This window comes from Musca vetustissima, unplaced genomic scaffold (genome assembly GCF_032173495.1).
Source record: "Musca vetustissima isolate MV318-11 ecotype Yass unplaced genomic scaffold, APGP_CSIRO_Mvet_v1 utg8651, whole genome shotgun sequence".
Taxonomy (NCBI): domain Eukaryota; kingdom Metazoa; phylum Arthropoda; class Insecta; order Diptera; family Muscidae; genus Musca; species Musca vetustissima.
In genome coordinates this window covers 101,278-123,716 of record NW_026877434.1, presented here as the reverse complement: position 1 = coordinate 123,716, position 22,439 = coordinate 101,278, and the positions used below count along the sequence as shown (strand labels likewise).

The 22,439-nt window shown below is 33.3% G+C and overlaps 1 protein-coding gene across 3 annotated transcripts in view; it reads right to left on the bottom strand.

Moving 5' to 3' along the window:
• Positions 1-1,817: 1,817 nt before the first annotated feature.
• Positions 1,818-22,439, bottom strand: part of LOC133322012 (proton-coupled amino acid transporter-like protein CG1139) — a 76,663-nt gene continuing 56,041 nt past the window's right edge. Inside the window, exons 1-6 of one of the 3 annotated variants that reach the window (XM_061531082.1) lie at positions 16,469-16,688; positions 11,936-12,018; positions 11,434-11,589; positions 3,660-4,478; positions 3,429-3,588; positions 1,819-2,112 (exon numbers count right to left, since the gene is read on the bottom strand). In XM_061531082.1, the coding sequence (XP_061387066.1) occupies positions 1,855-2,112; positions 3,429-3,588; positions 3,660-4,478; positions 11,434-11,589; positions 11,936-12,018; positions 16,469-16,555 (1,563 nt within the window). In that variant the 5' untranslated portion in view covers positions 16,556-16,688 and the 3' untranslated portion in view covers positions 1,819-1,854. Of the gene's footprint in view, positions 2,113-3,428; positions 3,589-3,659; positions 4,479-11,433; positions 11,590-11,935; positions 12,019-16,468; positions 16,689-22,439 lie in introns of those variants that run through there. The other 2 variants (XM_061531081.1, XM_061531080.1) reach the window with 2 other exon arrangements.

The window sequence follows — 22,439 nt, the reverse complement described above, 5'->3', positions numbered from 1 at the left end:
TTAAGGTAAATGGTTTACCAAAGTCCCTATATATATTTCGATTTGCACAAAATTTGGCATATCGTACTGAATTAAGTCTAGAATGATGTGTGCAAAGTTTCGTGAAAATCGGTTCAGATTTAGATATAGCTCCCCATTTTTGTATAGGGTTCTAAATTAAGTCTAGAATGATGTTGCTAAGTTCCGTGAAAAGATCCATAGCTAGGCCGATTGATACAACGTACTGATGTAATATAATTTAGTCTCTGGCAAGTTTCCCTGAAATATATGAAATATAACAAAAACGCGACGTCTGTTAGGATACATATGTAGAATATACCCAAAGTGGTGAAGGGTATCATATCGTCGGCCCAGTCCGACTTTACTACTTTCCTTACTGGTTTTACTTGTTTTAATATAATATACAAACACAAATATATTTTTTTGTTTATTTTATTTATTTTTTAGTTGTTCTATCAAATTAATACATAATAATAAATGTAGTTTATCTGTTTTTGTTTTTCAAAATAGATGATAATAAATTTCAATCAAATGATGTATTTAATGAAAATATACATCTGCTTTTATTTTGTTTATTATTTTCTAAAATGTAAAACTTTAAGGCAATCCTATTATACATATGTAAGGGAAGAAAAATGTATAATATTACAATAATAAATAAGGATGGGGTCGAAAAAAGTGTAGCGTCTTTCTTAAAAACAAAATGTGGTTACCGTTAAGTTTTAAAGCTTATATGAGGGATTTTGATAAATTCCTGTTATAAAATATGCCTTAAAAATTAATGTTAATAGGAACCACAGACTTTTGAACTTGAATTGTTTTGTTGTTATTTCCTTAATAAAGAATTACAAATTACAGCCTTAAAACTTGTAGAATAATTTTGAAAAAGTTAAAGTAGTTAAGAGGGTCAGGATCAGAAATTAGGAGGTAAGAAATTGTTTAGTGGCCATAAGGCAGAGCTACACAAGTTTATAATACAAATATCTTGCTTTCATTTGTAACACACACCAATATTTAAATTCGAGTGAGCGTGTGTGTGTGGCTTATTCAGCCCTGCTTTAATGCACAATTCAATCTTACGTAAAAAGCCAATTGATTGCTATGTTTAAAGAAAATCATAGAAATAAATAAACGTATTTAGTGTTAGTAAAAAAATGTTTAAACTAAGCCAAAAAATAAATTTAAAATTCTTTCTGACTTAGCCATTATCTACATTCATAGGGTTATCATATATGATACTACAATTTCATTAGCAAAAGGTACTACGTTTTTCTTTGTATGTGTGTGTGTTGTCTAAACTAATCTAAGGGAACTTAATTAGCTTTTTAGTTTATTTTCAAATTTCAATAACTTCATCTGCCCCATTTTTTTGTTAAAATACCAGGTCAGATTTAAAATTTGAGCCAATATTTTTTCGGGTTTTCTGTTTTTTAATATCTCTAAAAAATAGTTGTCTTGTCTTTTTTGTGAATATCTGCCCTAAATAATGTGCACAGACATCACAGTCATTTTCAATTGGAACTTAAATAACTTATTAACTAATTATAGATGAATAAATTCTATAGAATTGTGGCCTTGTTTTTTGTATATAATTTGGTTAGATGATAATTAATTAATTAATAAAAAAACATCTGAGTTAGTTTTCCCTGTGGTTTTGTTGTTATATTTCTTTTTTCATAAATTATTATTGTTATTAAAATTACATTGTGTATTGTTAGCAAACGTCCTACTTTTGCTTTTAAAACTATTTAAAAAAATTATAAACATATCATTAGAAAATATCATCTCATGTAAAAACAATTAAACAAACAAAAAAGAAAATACTCTAGAAGTTGTTGTTGTTGTTTTTTGTTATTAATTACTGAATTCGGCATGGAACTCCAATATACTGACATAGGTACCGGTCACAAAACCAATAATGCCAAAGCAAATCAAGAAGACATTCTTCCACAGGCGCCATTTGAAACGTCCATATCCGGGATCTTCATGATAGACGGCTAATTCGATAATAGATGGCACAATCATGCCCAAAGTACTGAGGCACACAGCACCGATCAGGGAAATGAATGGACCCAGATTGGGTAGGGCAACAGCAATAGCACCACAGAGGATCTGGAAGAAGAAGAAAACGTTTTAATAAAAAAATACAAAAACAAAGTAAATAGGACGTTAAGGACGAACTTGGTATATCCTGCAACATTAGGTGTACATTAAAAGTAATTAAAATCGATGGGAACCTTTTCCTATGTGCATTACCATGGTAAATTCATGGTAGACAAATTTTTCGATTGAAAAACTTTCCCAAAATCCACCAATTGCCGAATAATGTGGGTGGTACCGCAAATTTGAAGTCAATATTGATTTTTATATTACAGCCAATTTGTTTAAAAACTTGTCCAAACTCACCGAAATACCGAAATTTGTTACCCTTATATGGGAGTTAAACTAAAAATTGTACCAATATTTAAAATTATTGGTAGGAGAGCCTAAAATACAATTTACTTCATACTTATGAGAGCCCAAAAACCGTAGTACAAAATGAAAAAAAATCGCTGTTGCAAACAAATATAATATATACCCTCGGGCACTCCATTCAACTTATATGAAACCTACAAGATCTCCAAATTATTGTTGAGGAAGTTATCTGTAGGAAATGACTGATATATCCCATCTTCGAAACGGGTCTACCTTTGGGTTTTTTTACGGACACTCAATTAGCTTCTTATCAATTTTACAATTTTAAAAATATTGACCTTTTCATGAGGTTCTACTAGAAGCGGAGACCTTTTTGGAGTTACCGGATGAGATATTCAAAATTTAGATCAATTGGAGGTTATACTAGAAGCGGAGACATTTTTGGAGTTACCGGGTGAGATATGCAAAATTTAGATCAATTGGCAATTTGTTCGCATTTTAAATAAATTTTAGTAGATGTCGACCAATACTAGCCAACTTCGAACTTTATGTTTTTGTTGTTTTGAAGAAATATGACGATGTGCAAATTTTGGATAGTTATCATGCGGGACAACTGCCAGAAAGACGGATATACGACCAAAGACACTTGGGGTCAAAATCCGATATTTCAATGAGGCATTCATTGGACTTAAGCCTGGTGGTATAAAAATTCAAATTTTGGCCTTAGGAATTCGGACCTTCTGACAATCTTTACATACTACGCTGACGGATGAAGGGACATTTTTAAATTGGTTTCGAATAGTTCCAACCGTATATGGACTAAAGACACTTGGGGTCAAAATCCGATATTTCAACGAGGCACTCAATGGCCTTAAGCCTGGTAGTATAAAAATTTAAATTTGGGCTATAGGAATTCGGACCTTCTGTCAATTTTTACACACTACGCTGTGGCATGATTTTATGTATTTTTATGATTTCTATTCTGCTAATTTTATTTATAATCGATTACTTACCACCAAACCAACTCTCAAAGCATATTCGGACACATTTTGTTTTTCAGGAGCGATTTTATGTTGGATACCCTTCCAGATAATGCTCATGGGTACATAGAATTGCAGAGTGAATGTGAAGAAAATTGCAATGGCAATCATCAGCTTCACAGATTGGGCCAACCTATAAAAAAAATAAATCAAAATCATTTTTAAAAATATTTATCACTTATTTAACAAATCATAGCTACTTACTTATCTTCTACAGGCAAATTCAAGGTAATACTGCCAGCCGTATCCGAACCATATTTCAAATAGCCAAAGAAACCAACAAAGGTGTACAAAGTGATGACAACACCCATACCCAAATTCAGCACCGATGGACAGCCAATAAAGTGAGTGGGATTTCTCATGTCATTTTCCAAGGACATAACTACACCGATACCTTCCAAAGCGAAGATGACAGTACCGAAGAACAATGGCCATTGGGCAACATCAGCCACGCCGACACGTTCCGTTGTCGACGGGGTATCGGTAAACAAGTAGGTACAGGTAATGATTATGCCAACAAACATCAATAGATTTGCCACCATTGAGAATGGAGTTAAGAATTTCAAATTTCTAACCAGGCACATAAAGATCAACGGCACGGTAATGATGACAATCCACAATCGTATACCAAATTCAGTTTCCTCCTCCATATAAAAGTCCACAACTTGTTTAACATTCGTGCCGACAAATACCAGATAAATACAACAGCATCCAATTAAATCGATGACCAGGAAAGTATTGACCACAAAACGTATAAAGCGAGACCAACGCTGAAGACCAACTGGACCATCAAGGAATGCTTGTTCGGCAACATCGGCAAAACCCATCATGGGGATTTTACGCCTCCGGCATAGAATGTGAGCGCATTTCACCAAAATGTGTACACAATAGGTGCACAGTGTGCCCACCAAGAAGGTAGCGACCAGACCGAACCAAAGACCGGCATTGAGGAAGGCCATTGGCATGGCCAAGATGCCCGAACCCAGGGAGCCCTTGAGCAGATGTACAAATGTTTCCAAATCACTGTAATGAAAATTATTTATCAATTATATTGAGTATAAAAAATGATGGGGCTTGAACACATTCATGAACCGGAACTTAAAGTTTGAAAAAATGTCATAAAAATCTAAGAAAAATTGAATGGTACTGAGTATCGAATTGAAAGTGAAGCAAAATCCCTATAATATCGTATTCATATATTGTCAATATTTTATGACGATGTTTATTTATTATTTGTCTACAAAATCAACTATAATTTTTATTTGTGTATAATATTATGTATTTTATATTAATTATTTATTTATATTGGCATTGTTTCAAAAAGCATTTTGCATGTATTACTTAAGATGTAAGGAAAGAAAAGAAAATTGAACAAAAAAACCTGAAAATACATTTTGTCAGTCTGTCTGCTTTTGTGTTCAATGAACTAAAACTATATCATGAGGGGATGCAATGCAAAATCACATTGACATTCATATATTAAATACCTCACACACACACATAGATATATCCGTACAAGCGCCACATTTAACGCCACGTTTAACTTGTTCTAACAGAGAAAATGGACAACTAGTTTCAGTGACCATCAAACACATTGATGGTCGGCTGCCAAGTGATGAAATGTATTTGTTTGTAACAACAAATTTGTTAATTTCCTGTTTAAATGTCAAATGTGAGCACCCTACATGGGTATATTATATACTATGAAAGGAATTGGTATTTCTTTTTATTATATAAAACAAATGATGAATAATTATTTTCCTTCAGAAAACAGGTTGAATAATAGATGAATGCCTCATAAAAGTCCTCTCCATTTTCATGATTTGGATATTTCGCATTTTCCCCTCGAAGTACCTTAAATTTTGCATTCTGTGTTCCTGGCGAATAAAAAAACTTTCTGAATATGCTCAAAATGAAACGTTTCCGATAGGTATTGGATTTATGAAAGGCCCTCTCCATAATCGGTAGTTTGAAATTGGTCTGTTCCCGTACTGCAAGAATCTACAATTTTTTACTCCGATAACACTTTTTTCCTTTATGATATCGAAGAAAATTGTAAAATCGAGTACATTCTTGCAGTACGGGAACAGAACAAATGTTAACCACTTATTTCCTTCGAAGTACCTTAAATTTTGCATTCTGTGTTACTGGCGAATAAAAAAACAACTTCTCTGAATATGTTCAATATGCAACGATGTGTATTGGATTTATAAAAGGCCCGCTCCATAATCGGTAGTTTGAATTTTTAACCACTTATTTCCTCCGAAGTACCTTAGAGTTGGAATTTGGGGTTCCTGGCGAACATCAAAACTGCTACTCTGAAAATGTTCAAATGTTGGTATGTTGAAATAATTTTTGGTATGTTGAAATTTCTAGATCAATTTCCCAACCTGATTTTCTGTAATTTGATATTTCACAATTCAGACAGGCTGAATTATTGTTTTCCACGATGAATATGTTTCCTTTGGAATAACTATATTCAGCTAGGATGAATAACATTTCTCACATTGTTTTCCTATAGAAAAAACTGTTCAGTCTGGCGGAATGATCAATTTGCTATAGAAAACAATTTGCTAATATTCCGACAAGCTAAATATTACTTACGTATAGAAAAAACTATATTCAGCCGGGATGAATTTTTTTCACCATTGTTTTCTTTCTGAAAATTCTATTCAGCCAGGAGGAATGATTGATTTCCCACAAATAAACTCTATTCAGCTCCAGGCTAACTAATATTTATTTCTAGAAAGCATTATTCAGCAAAATTAAGTTATTGTTTTCCCCTAGAAAATGTTATTCAGCCAGGTTGATTTTTTACCCTTCACCACACTGTGGTACAGGGCATTATGTATTTGTGCATATGTTTGTAACAGGCAAAAATAATCGAGATAGACCCATGGTTCCTTTTGAGAATATGCATAGAATCACTTTCTGAGTCGATTTATGCATGTCCGTCTGTCCGTCCGTCGGTCCGTCCATGTATTTTTGTTAACAAAGTACAGGTCGCATTTATCATCCGATTTGGATGAAATTTGGCACAGGTCACTTAATTGGCCCAAGGACGAACCCTATTGAAATTGGAGAAAATCGGTCCACGTTTAGGCATAGCTCCCATATAAGGGTACCCCCAAATTTTCGGTATTTTGAAATTTGGTGAAATTTGGTACTTTGAGTTCTTATTGGGTAACAAATCTACCTACCAAAAATTATAAATAAAAGTCAATTTTTTCGTATAGCCCCCATATAAGGGTACCGCCAATTTTCGGTATTTTCGGGTTCTTGGGCTCGTTTTATAACTGAATTCTCTGAAATTTTGTACATTGGGTTCTTATTGGACACCAAATTACTCCACTAAAAATTATAAATATAGGTCCAGTTTTTCTGGTAGTCCCCATATAACGGTACCCCCAAATTTTTGTTATTTTGGGAGTTCAGATCGTATTTTTCGACCGAAATGATTGTAATTTAGTACGTCGAGTTCTTATTAGGTAGCAAATCTCTCTACTATAATTTATAAATATAGGTAAATTTTTTCGGGTAGCCCACATATAAGGGTACCCCCAATTTTCGGTACAGCATTTGGCACAGCGTAATGAATTAGTTATAGAATGATGTGTGTTAAGTTTCCTGAAAATGGGTTCAGATTTAGATATAGCTCCCATATATATTTTCGTCCTATTAAATATAAATGGTGCACCAAAGTCCCTATATATCTTTCGATTTGCACGAAATTTGGCACAGCGTAATGAATTAGATCTAGAATGATATGTTAAGTTTCCTGAAAATCGGTTCAGATTTAGATATAGCTCCGTCCGATTTAAGGTAAATGGTGTACCAAAGCCCCCTAATATCTTTCGGTTTGCACGAAAATTCATACAGCGTAATGAATTAGGTCTAAAATGATGTGTGTTAAGTTTCCTGAATCGGTTCAGATTTAGATCTAACTTCTATATCTGACCAAATGAAAAATGTAGTGTCGGTTTCAGAATGACATTTTTATGGATCCAATTTATTTTACTAGGACTTTAAAAAGGCGACGTCTGTTAGGATTCATCTGTTGAATATAGCCAAAGTGGTGAAGGGTATTATATAATCGGCCCCGCCCGAGTTTACTACTTTCCTTACTGGTTTTAACCTATTATTAACCAACAAGAAACTGTATTCAGCATGTTTAAAATACACAATAGCATAATAACGGTACCGATATAAATTTTCTTTTTTAATTATTAAAAGAAAATATTACTTTTAATTCCATACTTTTATTGAATCATCCAATTATTCAGCCACGCTGAATGATAAAATACGTATGTTAATAAAACTAAAATGTAATAACAAGTGCCAATTTATTAATAGTGTGCAATCAAAATTGATTAACGATGCATTTATTCTGAATACAATTAATTGAAATTAAATCAAAACACTGTGAATCGAATCAATTTATTTCAATCGCTCAAAGTGCAATGCCGGCCAGCACAGAAACGTGTGCGTTTGGTCAGTTTATTGGCCATGCCAATTTAAAATGATCAATGAAGCGTTTACATCTACAAATATCGGACAAACATATTTCGAATTCGCTTTGCTTTAATGCACATTTTTCTGTGAGTTTAAAAAGTGTATGATTTTTTTGTAAATGTGTATAAAAAATTCTCGTGCTTACACACCTACGTATATGTGCATATATACATTATATGTAGCTATGTACATGCTTGTAAATTTTTTGGCAACAGTTTCATGACCAAGGTCTCTTTCCCACTGGCGTTTCTTTGGCGTTCAATGCATGTCTTGGTAGTTTTGACGTTATGTTCTTTTTGTGATTGTGTATGAGTGAATGTGTTTAACATATTTGTGTGCCAAGTGGAAAATTTCCGCTAACTCGTAAAATGCATGAGGATCCAAAAACACAAATAACAGCAACAAAAATGCCGGTATGTGCAATATGTGTGTGGTTGTATATTGGGGTGAAGTGTAAAATCTAAATTTAATGCTGATCTCAGAAGGTGCTATTAATATGTCATGAATAATTGAAATAGGAGACAAAAAATGTAAATGTAATGTTACAAGAGATAACAGCGGCGCCAGAAGTAGTAAATTGTAACTAGTTTCACTTTTAAGAGTCAGTAAAAACTATCTTAAATATTTTACATAACTTCAGGTAGGTCTGGCTAGTTACAGGGCATTGAGATGACACATATAATGAGTTGGCAAATGTCCTCCACATCAATATACAAAATGAGTTAGATACATGAAAAAAAATATATATAATTAAAATGTTGTGAATATTTTAAAATCCATCAATATTAATAAAAATAAAGGAGATGGATGCATCCGACATGAGTTTTATAGCACAATTCTACTTTGACCTGGCATAAAATAATGCAAAAAAAAAAAAAAAATGAGATGCTTCAAGGAAAATAATTGTAATGGGAATTGTTTCTTTGTGGCGTAGTGTAATCAATCTATCAACGTTTATCGTTCGTATGGTCATAATAAATTGTAATCAACATTTCAAACCCCAATTGTGAACGATGCCAATAGTTTCTTTGTGATAATCGGTTAATATTTAGAGAAAACGCCAAAGAAACATTATATTTGGAACTTTTTCTGATGGTACGATCCTCATGAAAATTTACACAGAGATATGTTTATGGCCCAATACATGAGGATGACAGGAGATAGCGTCACTCATATGAAAATTGTAACACTAAACAAGCAAAGACCCCAACCGCTGCAAAAACCAGTAAGGAAAGTAGTAAAGTCGGACGGGGCCGACTATATGATACCCTTTGGTGCACTATTTACCTAAAATCGGACGAAAATATATGGGATCTATATCTAAATCTGAACCGATTTTCTCGAAATTAAACACACATCGTTCTAGACTTAATTCAGTACGCTGTGCCAAATTTCGTGCAAATCGAAGGATATATACGGACTTTGGTGCACTATTTACCTAAAATCGGACAAAAGTATATATGGGAGCTATATCTAAATCTGAACCGAAATTAAACACACATCGTTCTAGGCTTATTTAAGAATGCTATGCCAAATTTCGTGGAAATCGAAGGATATATAGGGACTTTGGTGCACCATTTACATAAAATCGGACGAAAATATATATGGGAGCTTTATGGAAAACTTAACCGATTTTTTCCAATTTCAATAGGGTTCGTCCTTGGGCCAAATAAGTGAACTGTGCCAAATTTTATCCAAATCGGATCACAAATGCGACTTGTACTTTGTTAGCAAAAATACATGGACGGACGGACAGACGGACATGCATAAATCGACTTAAAAAGTGATTCTATACATATTCTCAAAAGGAACCATGTGTCTATCTCGTTTCCTTTTGCCTGTTACAAACAAATGCACAAATACATAATACCACAGTGTGGTGAAGGGTATAAAAATCGTGTTGTTTCTACACAAAAATTAATGGCAGCCCAATCACCTATAAAACAATTCAATGAACAGAAATATTAAATATAATCGATATTAATTATGAGCTACTATTCATATTTGAATAGCCTAAATGGCATAGAATTTTCCATATTGTACCAGCTGACATATCTCGACTATCATATCATTCTATCGATGTATGCCGTTCATCTATTCATTATAAATGGTATTAAAAATGTCAAACCGCAATTGTGGAAGACTCAATTTTTTCTTTGTAATAATCAATTAATATTTAGGGGACCAGAAGGAAATGAGACCTCTTTTTAACTTTTTTCTGATAATCCGATTATCACTAAAGTTTACACATATTTATAGATTTATGGCCAAAATTTTGAAATCACGATAGAGTCTTCACATAGCCTTCATATAAATGTCCCCCACATTTAGGTTATTTGAATGGATCTAAACAGAATTATCAAAAGAAAAGCATGTTATTTTTTATTATCTGTTCATAGCAGATGCAAAATGTTCGCAGGAGGTGTACAGCGGATTTTTTAATTTTTAGTTGCATTTGCTAATAAAAATAAATTCAATTGCAATTTTGTATTCCCTGGTTTTGGAGTGTGAAAAATATATTTTCATAAATAGCAGTGCTTTGATATCGCATTCATATACAGGTAGTGTGATGGACCTAGACTCAGATTTAGATTTTGCTGCCGAGGAGGTTGTAATTTTTCATTCTGTGTTAAAACACATAAAATAATACTTTACAGAAAATGTCCAATATATGTCCACGTTTCATCAAATGTTTTAAAATTGACATTTTTAACCGAAGCAATTGCTATCTGCCTTTCCGAGTTCATGGTGGGTAAATTTTATACAGAAAATTTTATATGATATATTCCTTCTCCAACCAAAGTATTTGTAATTCATCATTCCTCCTTTCTTTGGTAATAGAAAAACTTTTTCAAGTCAATTTATAATGTAGAAAATGTACAGACATATCCCCTGTATTAGGACCTCTTCGAGTTTACTTGTCCAACTCATTGTGGTCCAGGCCAGCATGAATCGTAGAAGCTTTTAGTTAATGAATTATGTATATGGTCGGATATGTCCGCATTTTCTTATATTATTACATTTTTGTCGCATATATAGGTCAAGAAAAAATTTCAGTCATACGAACTCGACACCCTTAGATCTTCCTAGCACAAGAGACCTTCTGTTATTCTATAAATTAAAATCTATCCATAAAATATAACCTTCTTTGGAAAGTAAGCCTTATATCTTCTTATATGATAAGCATACAGCATACTGATTTAAACGGACCTTTTATGTATAAAACGTCAGAAGGTGTTATAATATAAGTAGCATATTTGGTTATATAGACTGCCTTGTAGTATTTTACTGGCAACTATGTAATATGTTATTCTAAATCTTCATGGGATATATTATTATTATTATTTTTTTTTTTTTTTTTTGAAATTTCACATTTTAAGAGAACTATTTTTTTGTATTCCTGTAAAATATAAACCTAAAGTTCCGGTCCATAAATAATAAAAAAATGATTTCTCTGTATACTTACGATGTTGGATGTTCGACTTTCCGATGCTCGAACGGATTATAATTGACATCATCGGAATCATCTGCACCACCGCCTTTCTTCTTCGATATCACTAAAGGCAGTGTTGAGCCTGCCGCCTGCTGTACTGGGACATCGGCCATATCGGGTCGTATGAATCTATCCGAAGAAGTATACATTTCAAACATTGATGTTGATGATTCATTTTCAATATTTTTATAGATGGGCATTATAAAGGTGCTAGTTTCTAATTATTATTATTATTGTATACTTTTCCCGATGGGAAAACGAGAAAAGTTATTTTGGTGGTATATAAAAAAAACTATTATCACTACTTAGGAACCGAATCATAAACGAACTTAAGAAAATGTTAGTTGTATTTTTGTTTTTAAATAAATAATACGTGGTTAATGTTTATCAACTAAACCAAAAAGAAACTACGAAGAACCGTTGAAATAACGTTAAAACAATATGATGAAAGTTTAAAAAGTTTTTTAAAACATACTTTGTTTGATTTACGGACGCGTTATTACTCCTTGAGCCGTTATGCTTCTCGTTATCATAGCCCGCCGTAACTGTCGGTATTTTCTGCAAATAGATTTGAAAAGAGTTGAGAAATAAGAAATCAAAATCAATTTCTTTGCAAAAAACCAAAAAAACAAATAAAACAACAATATTGAAAAGGCAAATACGTACAATACAACAACAAAAGATGCATAATGGATTTTAATTGAATTTTTGTTTTTTGGTGGGTCTGTTGTGTTTTGTGTCTGGCAGCCCAACTAGAAGGTATCAACCAACCACTTAGACACGCACCATCCCCAAGTATGAAGAAACATACATATATACACATATCGTTATGTATATATATATATCAACATCACATGCCAAAGATCTCATCCCCCCAAAATAACAAATGCAGAGGCAAAATATTTAATTGAAACCAAAAGAATAAAAACACACACACATCACAAAAAAAAAATAAAACAAAAAAAAAATATATTTTTTTAAATCGACACTTTTTTGTTGAATACATTTTAATTGGCGTAAAATTTATTTTCGGTTTATTTCACATTTTGTTTCGCTCTCAAGTAGTTCATCATAAAATTGCGTATTTGGAAAATATTTGTTAGGTGTGTTAGAAAAATTTTTACTATTTTGGCAAAACTAAAAAAATCCAAGAATTACGAAAATTTAAAAAAATATACAATATAAGGTTTATATCTTAAATGTATGTTAAGCTCTAAGTAAAATTTGTTGCATCATTTACGAGAAATCGCACGAAAATACATATGTGGAGCCATATCTAAATCTGAATCGATTTGTACCAATAGGGGTTGTCCTTAAGTCATTTGTGTAACATTTTGCATAAAGGCAAAATACTCAGCTAGAGTTATACCATAAATATTTATACCCTACACTACTATGTTGTAATAGCTTTGTACAGCCCCAAGGGTTTGCAACGCCGCGAAATATTGATCCTAGATCCACGTTTAAGTTTACCGATACCGACTTGCTGAGTCGATCTACACTTGTCTGTCCGTTCGTCTGTCTGTCCATTATCATTGTAAACACAATACAGGACACAGTTATCGTCACGAAATTTTGCTGGGAGGGTAGGTTCTGGCCCAAGAAGACCTCAATTGATTTATGTCAATGATTGGTTAACATTTAGGGGATGAAATAGAGCAAAAACATTTGTGTCTGCTTTTCTGGTTGCTCTATAGGTCACAATTATGACCCGAACACCATGAAATTTTACACCTGTAACGGAATCTGTCCAAAGAACAAGGTTATGATTTTACGACTTTTGGGTAAAAAATTGCCAGTTTTTATTCTATGGTGCATATATTTACTCCTGAAGAATATAGACCCAAGATCTTGATACTATATCCAAGAGGAGTGGTTGCCCTTTAAATTGTCTGCTTTTCTGGTTGCTCTATAGGTCACAATTATGACCCGAACACCACGAAATTTTATACCAGTAACGGAATCTGTCCAAAGAACAAGGTTATGATTTTACGATTTTTGGGTGAAAAAATGTCCAGTTTGTATTCTATGGCGTATATATTTACTCCTGAAAAATATAGACCCGAAATCTTGATACTATATCCAAGAGGAGTGGTTGACCTTAAAAATTGCTGCTAATTATATTTTTTTATGTACTCGAATGTTGGAGTTATGCGTAAATATTTAAAGGTGTCTATATGTTATGATATTGCTCAGTATTGCTATTAGCCCACTAAAACGCCGAAATGTCGAGCTGATCGCTTTAGAATTTTACATGAAGTTCAGGTTATGGTCATGCCTATAATTTTCGGCGATGTTGAGATGATATTTAGGGGGTTGCAAAGAATCGAAAGCTTTATTTTTGTCATATTTCATGCGATATAGAGACCATTATTAAATGCAGAACATCACAAATTTTACACGGTGAAGGAGATCTGATCAAATATTTAGAACGGCTGTTTAAATGGGCAATACTCCGAGGGTCAAATCAACCAAAACCTAAAGTGACCAGATTTTTATTGTATGAGGTAAATATTCACCTCAGCAAAATAAGATTTGAAAAATATGCCAGGGTTATAAAGTGGAGCTGTTGATCTATAATCGATAAAGAGGGTGCAAATATCGCGAAATATTGCCAGTCTCAATAAATAGAACAGTTAGATTTTCGTGGTAGTTGTGTAGGGTATCATATGGAACTGCTCCGCTTACTAGTTTTGGTATAGATATGTACCATGTTCTGCTTAGCGCCATCTGACATTTCCATTCAAATGTTTGCAATTTTTAATTATTTTAATAAGCACCGTTTGTGCGTACCAACATGTGTTTTGTTTTTTACAATAACTTAAAAAATCAATTTGCAAACAAAAAAGCAAGTAAAAACTTTGTTAGATTCGGCTGGTGCCCACTATGAGAGGGACATTTAAAACATAGGCAAAGACACTTATAACGCCGGTCAAGCGACCAGCAAAATTTGTCACTACAGGCAATAGTCGTTATGAGCAATATCGCGACTAAATTCCTTTACAGATTTGGCAACCATTGACTTCATTAATTTTTGCACACCAAGAAAAACCCGTGATCAATTATTTTCGTCGCCAGAAGATGCTGTTGAACTGGTCAAAAGCTTGTATTGAAGGAGTGTATATCAGAGTGCAACAAATGCTGCGACAATTGATTTGAGCACACAAAAAACTGGTATAAATCCTGCTAAAGATTATTTCGAAAAACAATAAACCAAGTTTGGGGAATAAATATTCACATTACAGACCTCGATCTCAATATATTTTTTAAATGCCATTCTGTAATGATCGCTCAGAAAAAAATACGATACAGGCCTTGATCTCAATATATTTTTGTAAAAGCCCTTCTGTAATGGTCGCTCAGAGAAAAATACGATTATTTTTTTCAAATTTCCATTACACTGGGCCCTGATTTTATATATTTTGAAGTCCTAACGGAGCATTTTCAATCCACTTCTCAACGATATCCCAACCATTTTACTTGCTTGTTACATAGTGCAACAAGGCTGCTAAATCAAAAATCAATTTGTATAACAAGGATATAATAATATGGCTGTATATACATTTTTACTGTGGACCTCATATGTAAGTACGTACTCAGAGAACACGTTTCCATAATTTTTTCCAATTCTTTAAAAAAACACACACACACAATTCTTCTCTTCGCAAATTTTTGGAATATACAATTATAAACGATTTGTTTACAAATTTGAAATGCGTAGTCATATATCATTTCAATGGTACGATATTGGTTTTGAGGCATCATTGTAAACAAATAATTGTTTTTGTTTATACAAATACAAACCAAAAAAAAATATTTGCATATTTTTAACAATTGTTTATTTGTTACGTCACAATGTTTCAAGTGGTGTACGTGTGTGTGTTTTTTTTTTTATTTATTTGCCATTTGCCTTGATTTGAAATATTTGGGCCAATTATATATAAAACGTCATAACGCATTTTCTATTTAGAACAAATACAATTTTCTTTAATTAATTTAAAATAAAATAATTTGACTCTTTATGTGGTACATTGATCGTTAGTGAGTGTGTGTGTGTTAGTTTGTGAACTTGATCACATATGTCGATCAATTTTAATTCAAGTTCATTGCAAAGATAGGGAAATTTACAAAGCAACTAATGGCAAACTGTGACAGTTTTTTTTCGAACATTACCACAAAAAACAAACAAAATGTTTTTCTATGTCTAGAAAAAAATCACATAAAATGTGAGGAAAAGCGGAAACCGAGTAAACATACACACATGGGTAAATGTTCACATGTTCACGAGACTTTTTCTGTTGATTTTTTTCTATTCAAACACTATTACTGGCATGAAACTTGTTTGACAATAAATGTTGGCTAAAAATTGATTGTTTGAAATATTTTTCTATGTTGGTTGTAAGTGGTTGTAATTTCGTATTCCGGAGGAATAAAAAATGTACTCCCAAAAGACATGTCAATATAGCTCCATGTTCGTATGTAGTCCTCATATAAAGGTCCCACTTCCAATGCATTGAAGTTCCCAGTTAAGTATCTGTAATTGGGTATACCGAACCGAATTGTGTGCGCTTCTATAGAGAACACCAATGATCCTAGGAATAGTAAAACTGTCTGTTAGTTACCGCATAAAGGTCTGCATTGTTTTGATAAAATAGCGCCGCATTTGCTTATACAATTTCTAACGTTGGGATTCTCATTAACTCCTTTCCAAATAAACACCTTTTAAAAATATTTTAATTTTCAAAACATTACAACTTGTAACAACCTTGAATGAATTCTAATAAAATTGCGTATTACCGAATTCAATCATATGTTAATACGAACACTATTCGGACACAAAGAAAAATACCACTTGAGGAATAAAAAAAATCAAAACAAAACCGAAAGAATCTATCAACAATTTCACTTTGTTCACTAAAAAAAATAAATGAACAAGAAGAAACAAATATTCTTCGTCTTTTTTGCTATCAATTATCACCATCAAATGTTTCTTTTCACTAACACTAACATTTGTCGGTTGCGACAACATAGATATTTGTACTCCTGCCGCTCCTGTTGACGGTGCTGGCGGTGGTCCACCCTTTTTGAGGGACATTTTCAACTGGTGTCGTCGTAGGGCGGCCGAGGATAGCCTTGTTTCACGTGCCCGATTTATCGGTTTACTAAGGTTATGTTTTCGTATCGCATCCGCAAACGATTGTAGTTCGCAATCTTCGTCCTGAACGGTGGCGACACCAGCTTCCGCTTCGGTATTGTTGCCGGTGTAACGTTGTTTCACTTGCGGTGGCAACGGTGGTTTTGATGAGTTCAGCTTGAAGGATTTTCAGGGCACCAGCGTCACTGCGATACTGTTGACTACTATGCGACATATATCCGCTCTATAATATTTATTATTTTCCAGACGACCGATCACACGATTTTAAACTAACGCCGACGGTTAGCAAAATCACCGTATCGCATAGAATCAAAACAACAACACTTGGCCAATCCAAGCAATTTGTCCGCGTACTGAACGAAATAACAACTGAGAACCGAAACTATGCAGCAAAAAAATTAATAATTTCAATTCTTTGTGAGTTTTCCTGCTGGGCAAAATCTCTTGGGGGAATAATTTCGAATGTGGTTGTTGTTTTTGTTCTCTGCTTTTAATTTCGATAGCTTGTTGTATTATTTATTTAGTAGAGCGTCTAAAAGATCTTGTCTTCCGGATCATCTGACCTCAACTGATCATTGAACGAGAGTGTAAAAACAAATTTTATTCACCGTCCGTACCATCACCATCATCATCGTCCGCATCACAATTTTGGTGCACAAAATACAACATTTTTGGTTTATTTTGCAGGAGACAAATAGTAGAGGGTAGAAAAACAACAAAAAAAACCGCAGCAACAATCTAAACAAATTCACTTAAATTGTCCACCCCTGCAAAATATTTACAACCGAACGACCATATGGGATTGGGTGGGATAGGTGAAGAGTTCTGCCAAAAAAAAAACACAGCATTTTTGCTCTCCGTACAGGGTACGAGCGGTATACCGCCCGTATAAATGTGTATTTTTAAGTGAGCAATTTTTATATTTGTATGTAGAACTATAATTTTCATAAGGAAACATTAATTTAACTCTTTGTTGAGATTTAGAAGAGCAAATCAAATGATTGCATTGAATTTAATGTAATTGATGCGAAGCATATAGCGTTAATCCTCAAAGGCGAAAAACGAGGTACATGTGAAAACATGTACATTAACATGAAAATCTATTTTTGAATATCCCAAAAAAATACGACCTGAACGATATGTGCAATTTACGGATACTGCATTCGATTCAAATGAGATTAATATATTTTCTTTAATTTTTATCCTCTTTGGGAGGTTCCAGATAGGCTTCAAAGTAGATATTTTGGCCGTCTTCAAAATGTAAACCTTAATTTGGCTCAGGTATCAAAAGGAGGAATCCAATATGATCTAGATCTAGATTTATTTGGCACAGCTCATTTATTTGGCACAATGAAAAAACCTATTCAAATTGGGAAAAATCGGTTCAGATTTAGATATAGCTCCCATATATATTTTCGTCTGATTTTAAGAAAATTGTGCAGCAAAGATAGGCCGATTAACACAACATTTTGAAGAGCGTTCTGAATTAAGTCCAGATTGATGTATGCGAAGTTTTGTTGAAATCAGATTTAGATAAAGCTCTCATATATATTTCCGTCCGATTTTAAGAAAATGGGGCATCAAAGACCTCAATATAGGCCGATTGACACAACATTTTGCGAAGTATTGTTGAAATCGGTTCAGATTTATATATTGCTCGGTGCAGATTTACACAACGTACTGAAGTAAGTGTAGTCTAACCTGTGTCAAGTTTTTTTTTAATTCGGTTCAGATTTAGACATAGCTCCCATAAATAGTTTCGTCCGATTTTAAGTAAATGGTGCACCAAGGTCCAAAGTTAGGCCGATTGAAACAAAATTTTACACAACGTACTATATCTCCCATATATATTATCGATCGATGTTAAGGACCCAAAATATGTCAGTGAAGTCTAACCTGCGGCAAGTTTCGTAAAAATCTGTTTAGATTTGGATATAATTTTCATTTGGTCGCCAAATAATATATGGGTGTCTGATTGGGATTTGCTTCATTACATTGATTTACATAATTATACCCTACACACCTATGTTGGCAGGGTATTATAGCTTTGTGCAGCCCCAAGAGTTTGTAACGCAGCGAAATATTGGTCCCAGACCCAGCTTTAAGTATACCGATCATCATATCTCGACTAGCTGAATCGATCTAGACATGTGCGTCCGTCTGTCCGTCCGTCTGTCCATTATAATTTGTAAACACGATACAGGCCACATTTATGGACCAATCTTCACGAAATTTTGCATGTAGGATGGGTTCTGGCCAATGATTGTTTTTGGAAAAGATCAGTGAATATTTAGAGGAAGAAATGGACCAAAAACTTTATTTTTGTCTGATTTTCTGGTCGCTCCAGAGGGCGCAATTATGACCCAAATACCTGGACCCTGAATTTTGTGTGAAAAATTACAAAATTTGTATTCTATGGGGTATATATTAGCACCTGAAGGCCCTAGACCCAAGAAGTTGATAGTATGTTCAAGAGGAGTGGTTGACCTTTAAATTGATACCAATTATATTGTCGTATGTACTCCGATACGGGACTTACACATACATATTTACAGGTGCTTGCGTATTCATATATTATTTAGTAACCCATTACCACACTGGAGGGCGGAAATATAGCGCTGATCGCTTTGAAATTTTCCATGAGGTTCAAGTTATGGTCACCGACAACGCCTATAATTTTCGGTGATGATCAGATAATAATTTTGGGATGAAATGAACCGAAAACTTATTTTTTAGTTTTTTTTTCGAGTCGATCTATAGACCAAAATTGAAAGCCAAACATCACAACACAACCCACGGTGAAGGGAATCTGAACAAGTGATTAGAAGGGCTGTACCGAATATTTGTAAAATTTGTTGACCACTAGTCAGTGAAGAGAGTGCAAATATCGCGAAATATTGCCCAAGCTCAGAATATAGAACCACGGAAAGTTATAGTTTCGTGGAAGTTGTGTAGGGTATCATATGGTCGGCCCCGTCCGACTATACTGCTACGCTCACTGGTTTTATATATGGTCAAGTGAAAATTCATGAATTGATCTAAGACTGTTCACAATTAGATAAAGACACATACATTAGTTCATCCAATTTCATGTTAATGGTCCTACAAAAATGCGACGTCTGTTAGAAAGCATCTGTTGTTCATACCCAAAGTGCTGAAGGGTATCATAAAGGCGGCGCCGTCCGACTTTACTACTTTCCTTACTGGTCTTTAGTACAAAAATGTGCTATACCATGGGAATCCAAAATTCCATAATACTACCAATTCGGTTGGAAAACGTATCCAAAATCCCCAAAATACCGAATATTCTGGGGTACCGCTATATACGGGGTAGCCTAAAACTTGAGTCAATATTAATATCTTTGGTATGAGATGTGGTATACCATTAACAGCCAAAATGACGAATTACAACTAATTCGGTTGGAAAACGTCTCCAAAATGCCCTAAATAAACGGGACTGCCGTTATATGGGGGATACACCAAAACGTGAACCGATATATGCTATTTGTAATGCCAAACATCCTAGAAGTACTAACAATGTCTGTGCAAAATTTCAGAACTCAAATATTGCGATCTCATTCGTGATTTCAACAAACGGACATGCATGAATCGACATAAAACTTTACTCTGATCAAGAATATATATATATATATATATATATACTTTATGCGGTCTCCGGTGAATATTTCGAGGTATTGCAAACGGAATGACAAATTTATTATAGACTCCATCTTATGGTGGAGGGTACACAAATATATGGCATGAAAAAATATTTTATAGATGTTTTATTCAAAACCACAAAATGGACAATCCTGTACAGTGAAATCGTAAAAAGAAAACCAAAATACGAAATTATTTCCAAATAATCAGATAATGATTATACTTTGCGAACACCCCTCGTATAATGCAATGATGAACAATATCAGTTCATATGTATATTTTATTATATTGTTCAGCTTATTTATCTCAATATCAAATTAAGTCTGATTTAAAGTGAGACTAGTTTTTATGCTGAACATATGTGTTTATTAAAAAAATATATAAATTTAAGGACAATGTAAAGGATGATTTCTGTTTAATATATAAAATAATAAAACGTAATTTCCCAATCTACAAAATATCAACAGAATTTTAATTGTTCCGATGTGAAAAATATCAACCACCTCACAATTACGATGTTTGCTATACTTTTGTGCAAATATGCAAATTTTTCAAACCTCTGGATTTTATACACTTTCAGTCTATTTTCTATACATTAACGTATAATGTAAAAAATGTATACAAAAATTGTGTGCCAACTTTCAATGGAAAATCCCATTAAATCCCCAATAATGACGTCATTAAATAGTCATGATTATCACACTCTGATCATTAGAAATAAGATGTAATATAGGACGTTCAAATAATACATACAAACAAAATATATTTATTTGCATTTGAATTGAAATAGGCAGGGTGTGATAAAATTCAGGAACAATAAGAAAAAATAAAAAAACTAAATATTTATATACTTTTTTGCAATTTTTTTTCCTTTCCGAAGAATCTATTTTTTATTTTAACATTACCTTTTAGCCCACCCTGTTAAGATATGTATTTCTATATGCGATGTTCTTTTGTTTTGCTATTTTTGGCAATAGCATTTACAATAATATATAAAAACAAAAATAATGTAAATACAACAAAATACCTCCCAAAAAAAAGAGCAACAAAAATGCAGTCATATTAACGTCAGTAATTGGCGTCTACAATCAATTTATCATTGCTTTTTAAAATAGATTTAGAACACATAAAAACATTGACCAAAGTAGTGACAACTATTTACATCAACAATGCAACTAAATAAATGGTCTAAAGTCTAAATTAAATTAAGCCAAATTAATATAAATAGTCTTACAGGTCAACAACAACAGCAAAAAAACAACCAAGGGGTGCAGACGTCATTTGAATTGTTATTTTTTTTACATAGTATGATGGGGGTGATTTGGTGTTCTTTTGTCGTTTGGGAGGTACTGAAGAGATAACATAATTTTTTATATAAAAATTATATTATCATTAGTTGGGGCGACCATCGTTAACAAGATAATATGGAAATTGAATGAAAAAATTAGTTAAGCATGGGTGGATTTATTTGCTGTGATAGATATATACTACAATGTCATAAAACCCATCAATTATTCGGATTTAAGTGGGTGGTATGACAATTTTTTGAATAATATATTACTCAAATCAAATTATTGTAAACACGTCAAGGGGCCACTTTGTTAGCAAAACACTTCTTTAAAACAATACATTTGGTGGAAAAGGGGCCCCCAACTATCTTAACCCTTTCTAAGGCCCACCATCATCATCATCACCGCAACAACAAACAGCCCATTTACGATGATAACAAAACATCAGTGTTTGGGATGACAGTGGCATGACGTTGGACTGCATGCACGATATATATACATGAACCTGTGAAAAAATACAACAACAAAATTGTGACAATGTAAAATAATAACTAAGTGCCACATCGTCTTGTCTAAGCGCAATTTTTGTATTGTGGATCTGTTGCAATTTCGCTGTTATGTTTTTTTTATTTGTTGTACTTTTGTGATTTAAATTGAGGAAATTCACAATTTACACGATCGCCAGAAATCAAATGAAAACACAATTTAGAATCTCTAACAAAGAAATAGCAAATCTGATTTGATCTGATGGGACTAATTTGAATTTATATAGAAGGAAACATTTGCAAGTGGCGACAGTGGTCGTTGATATTGACACTCTTTTTTGTTTGTTTGGTTCCAATACATTTTATACCCTTTGATGCGACGAAAATGTT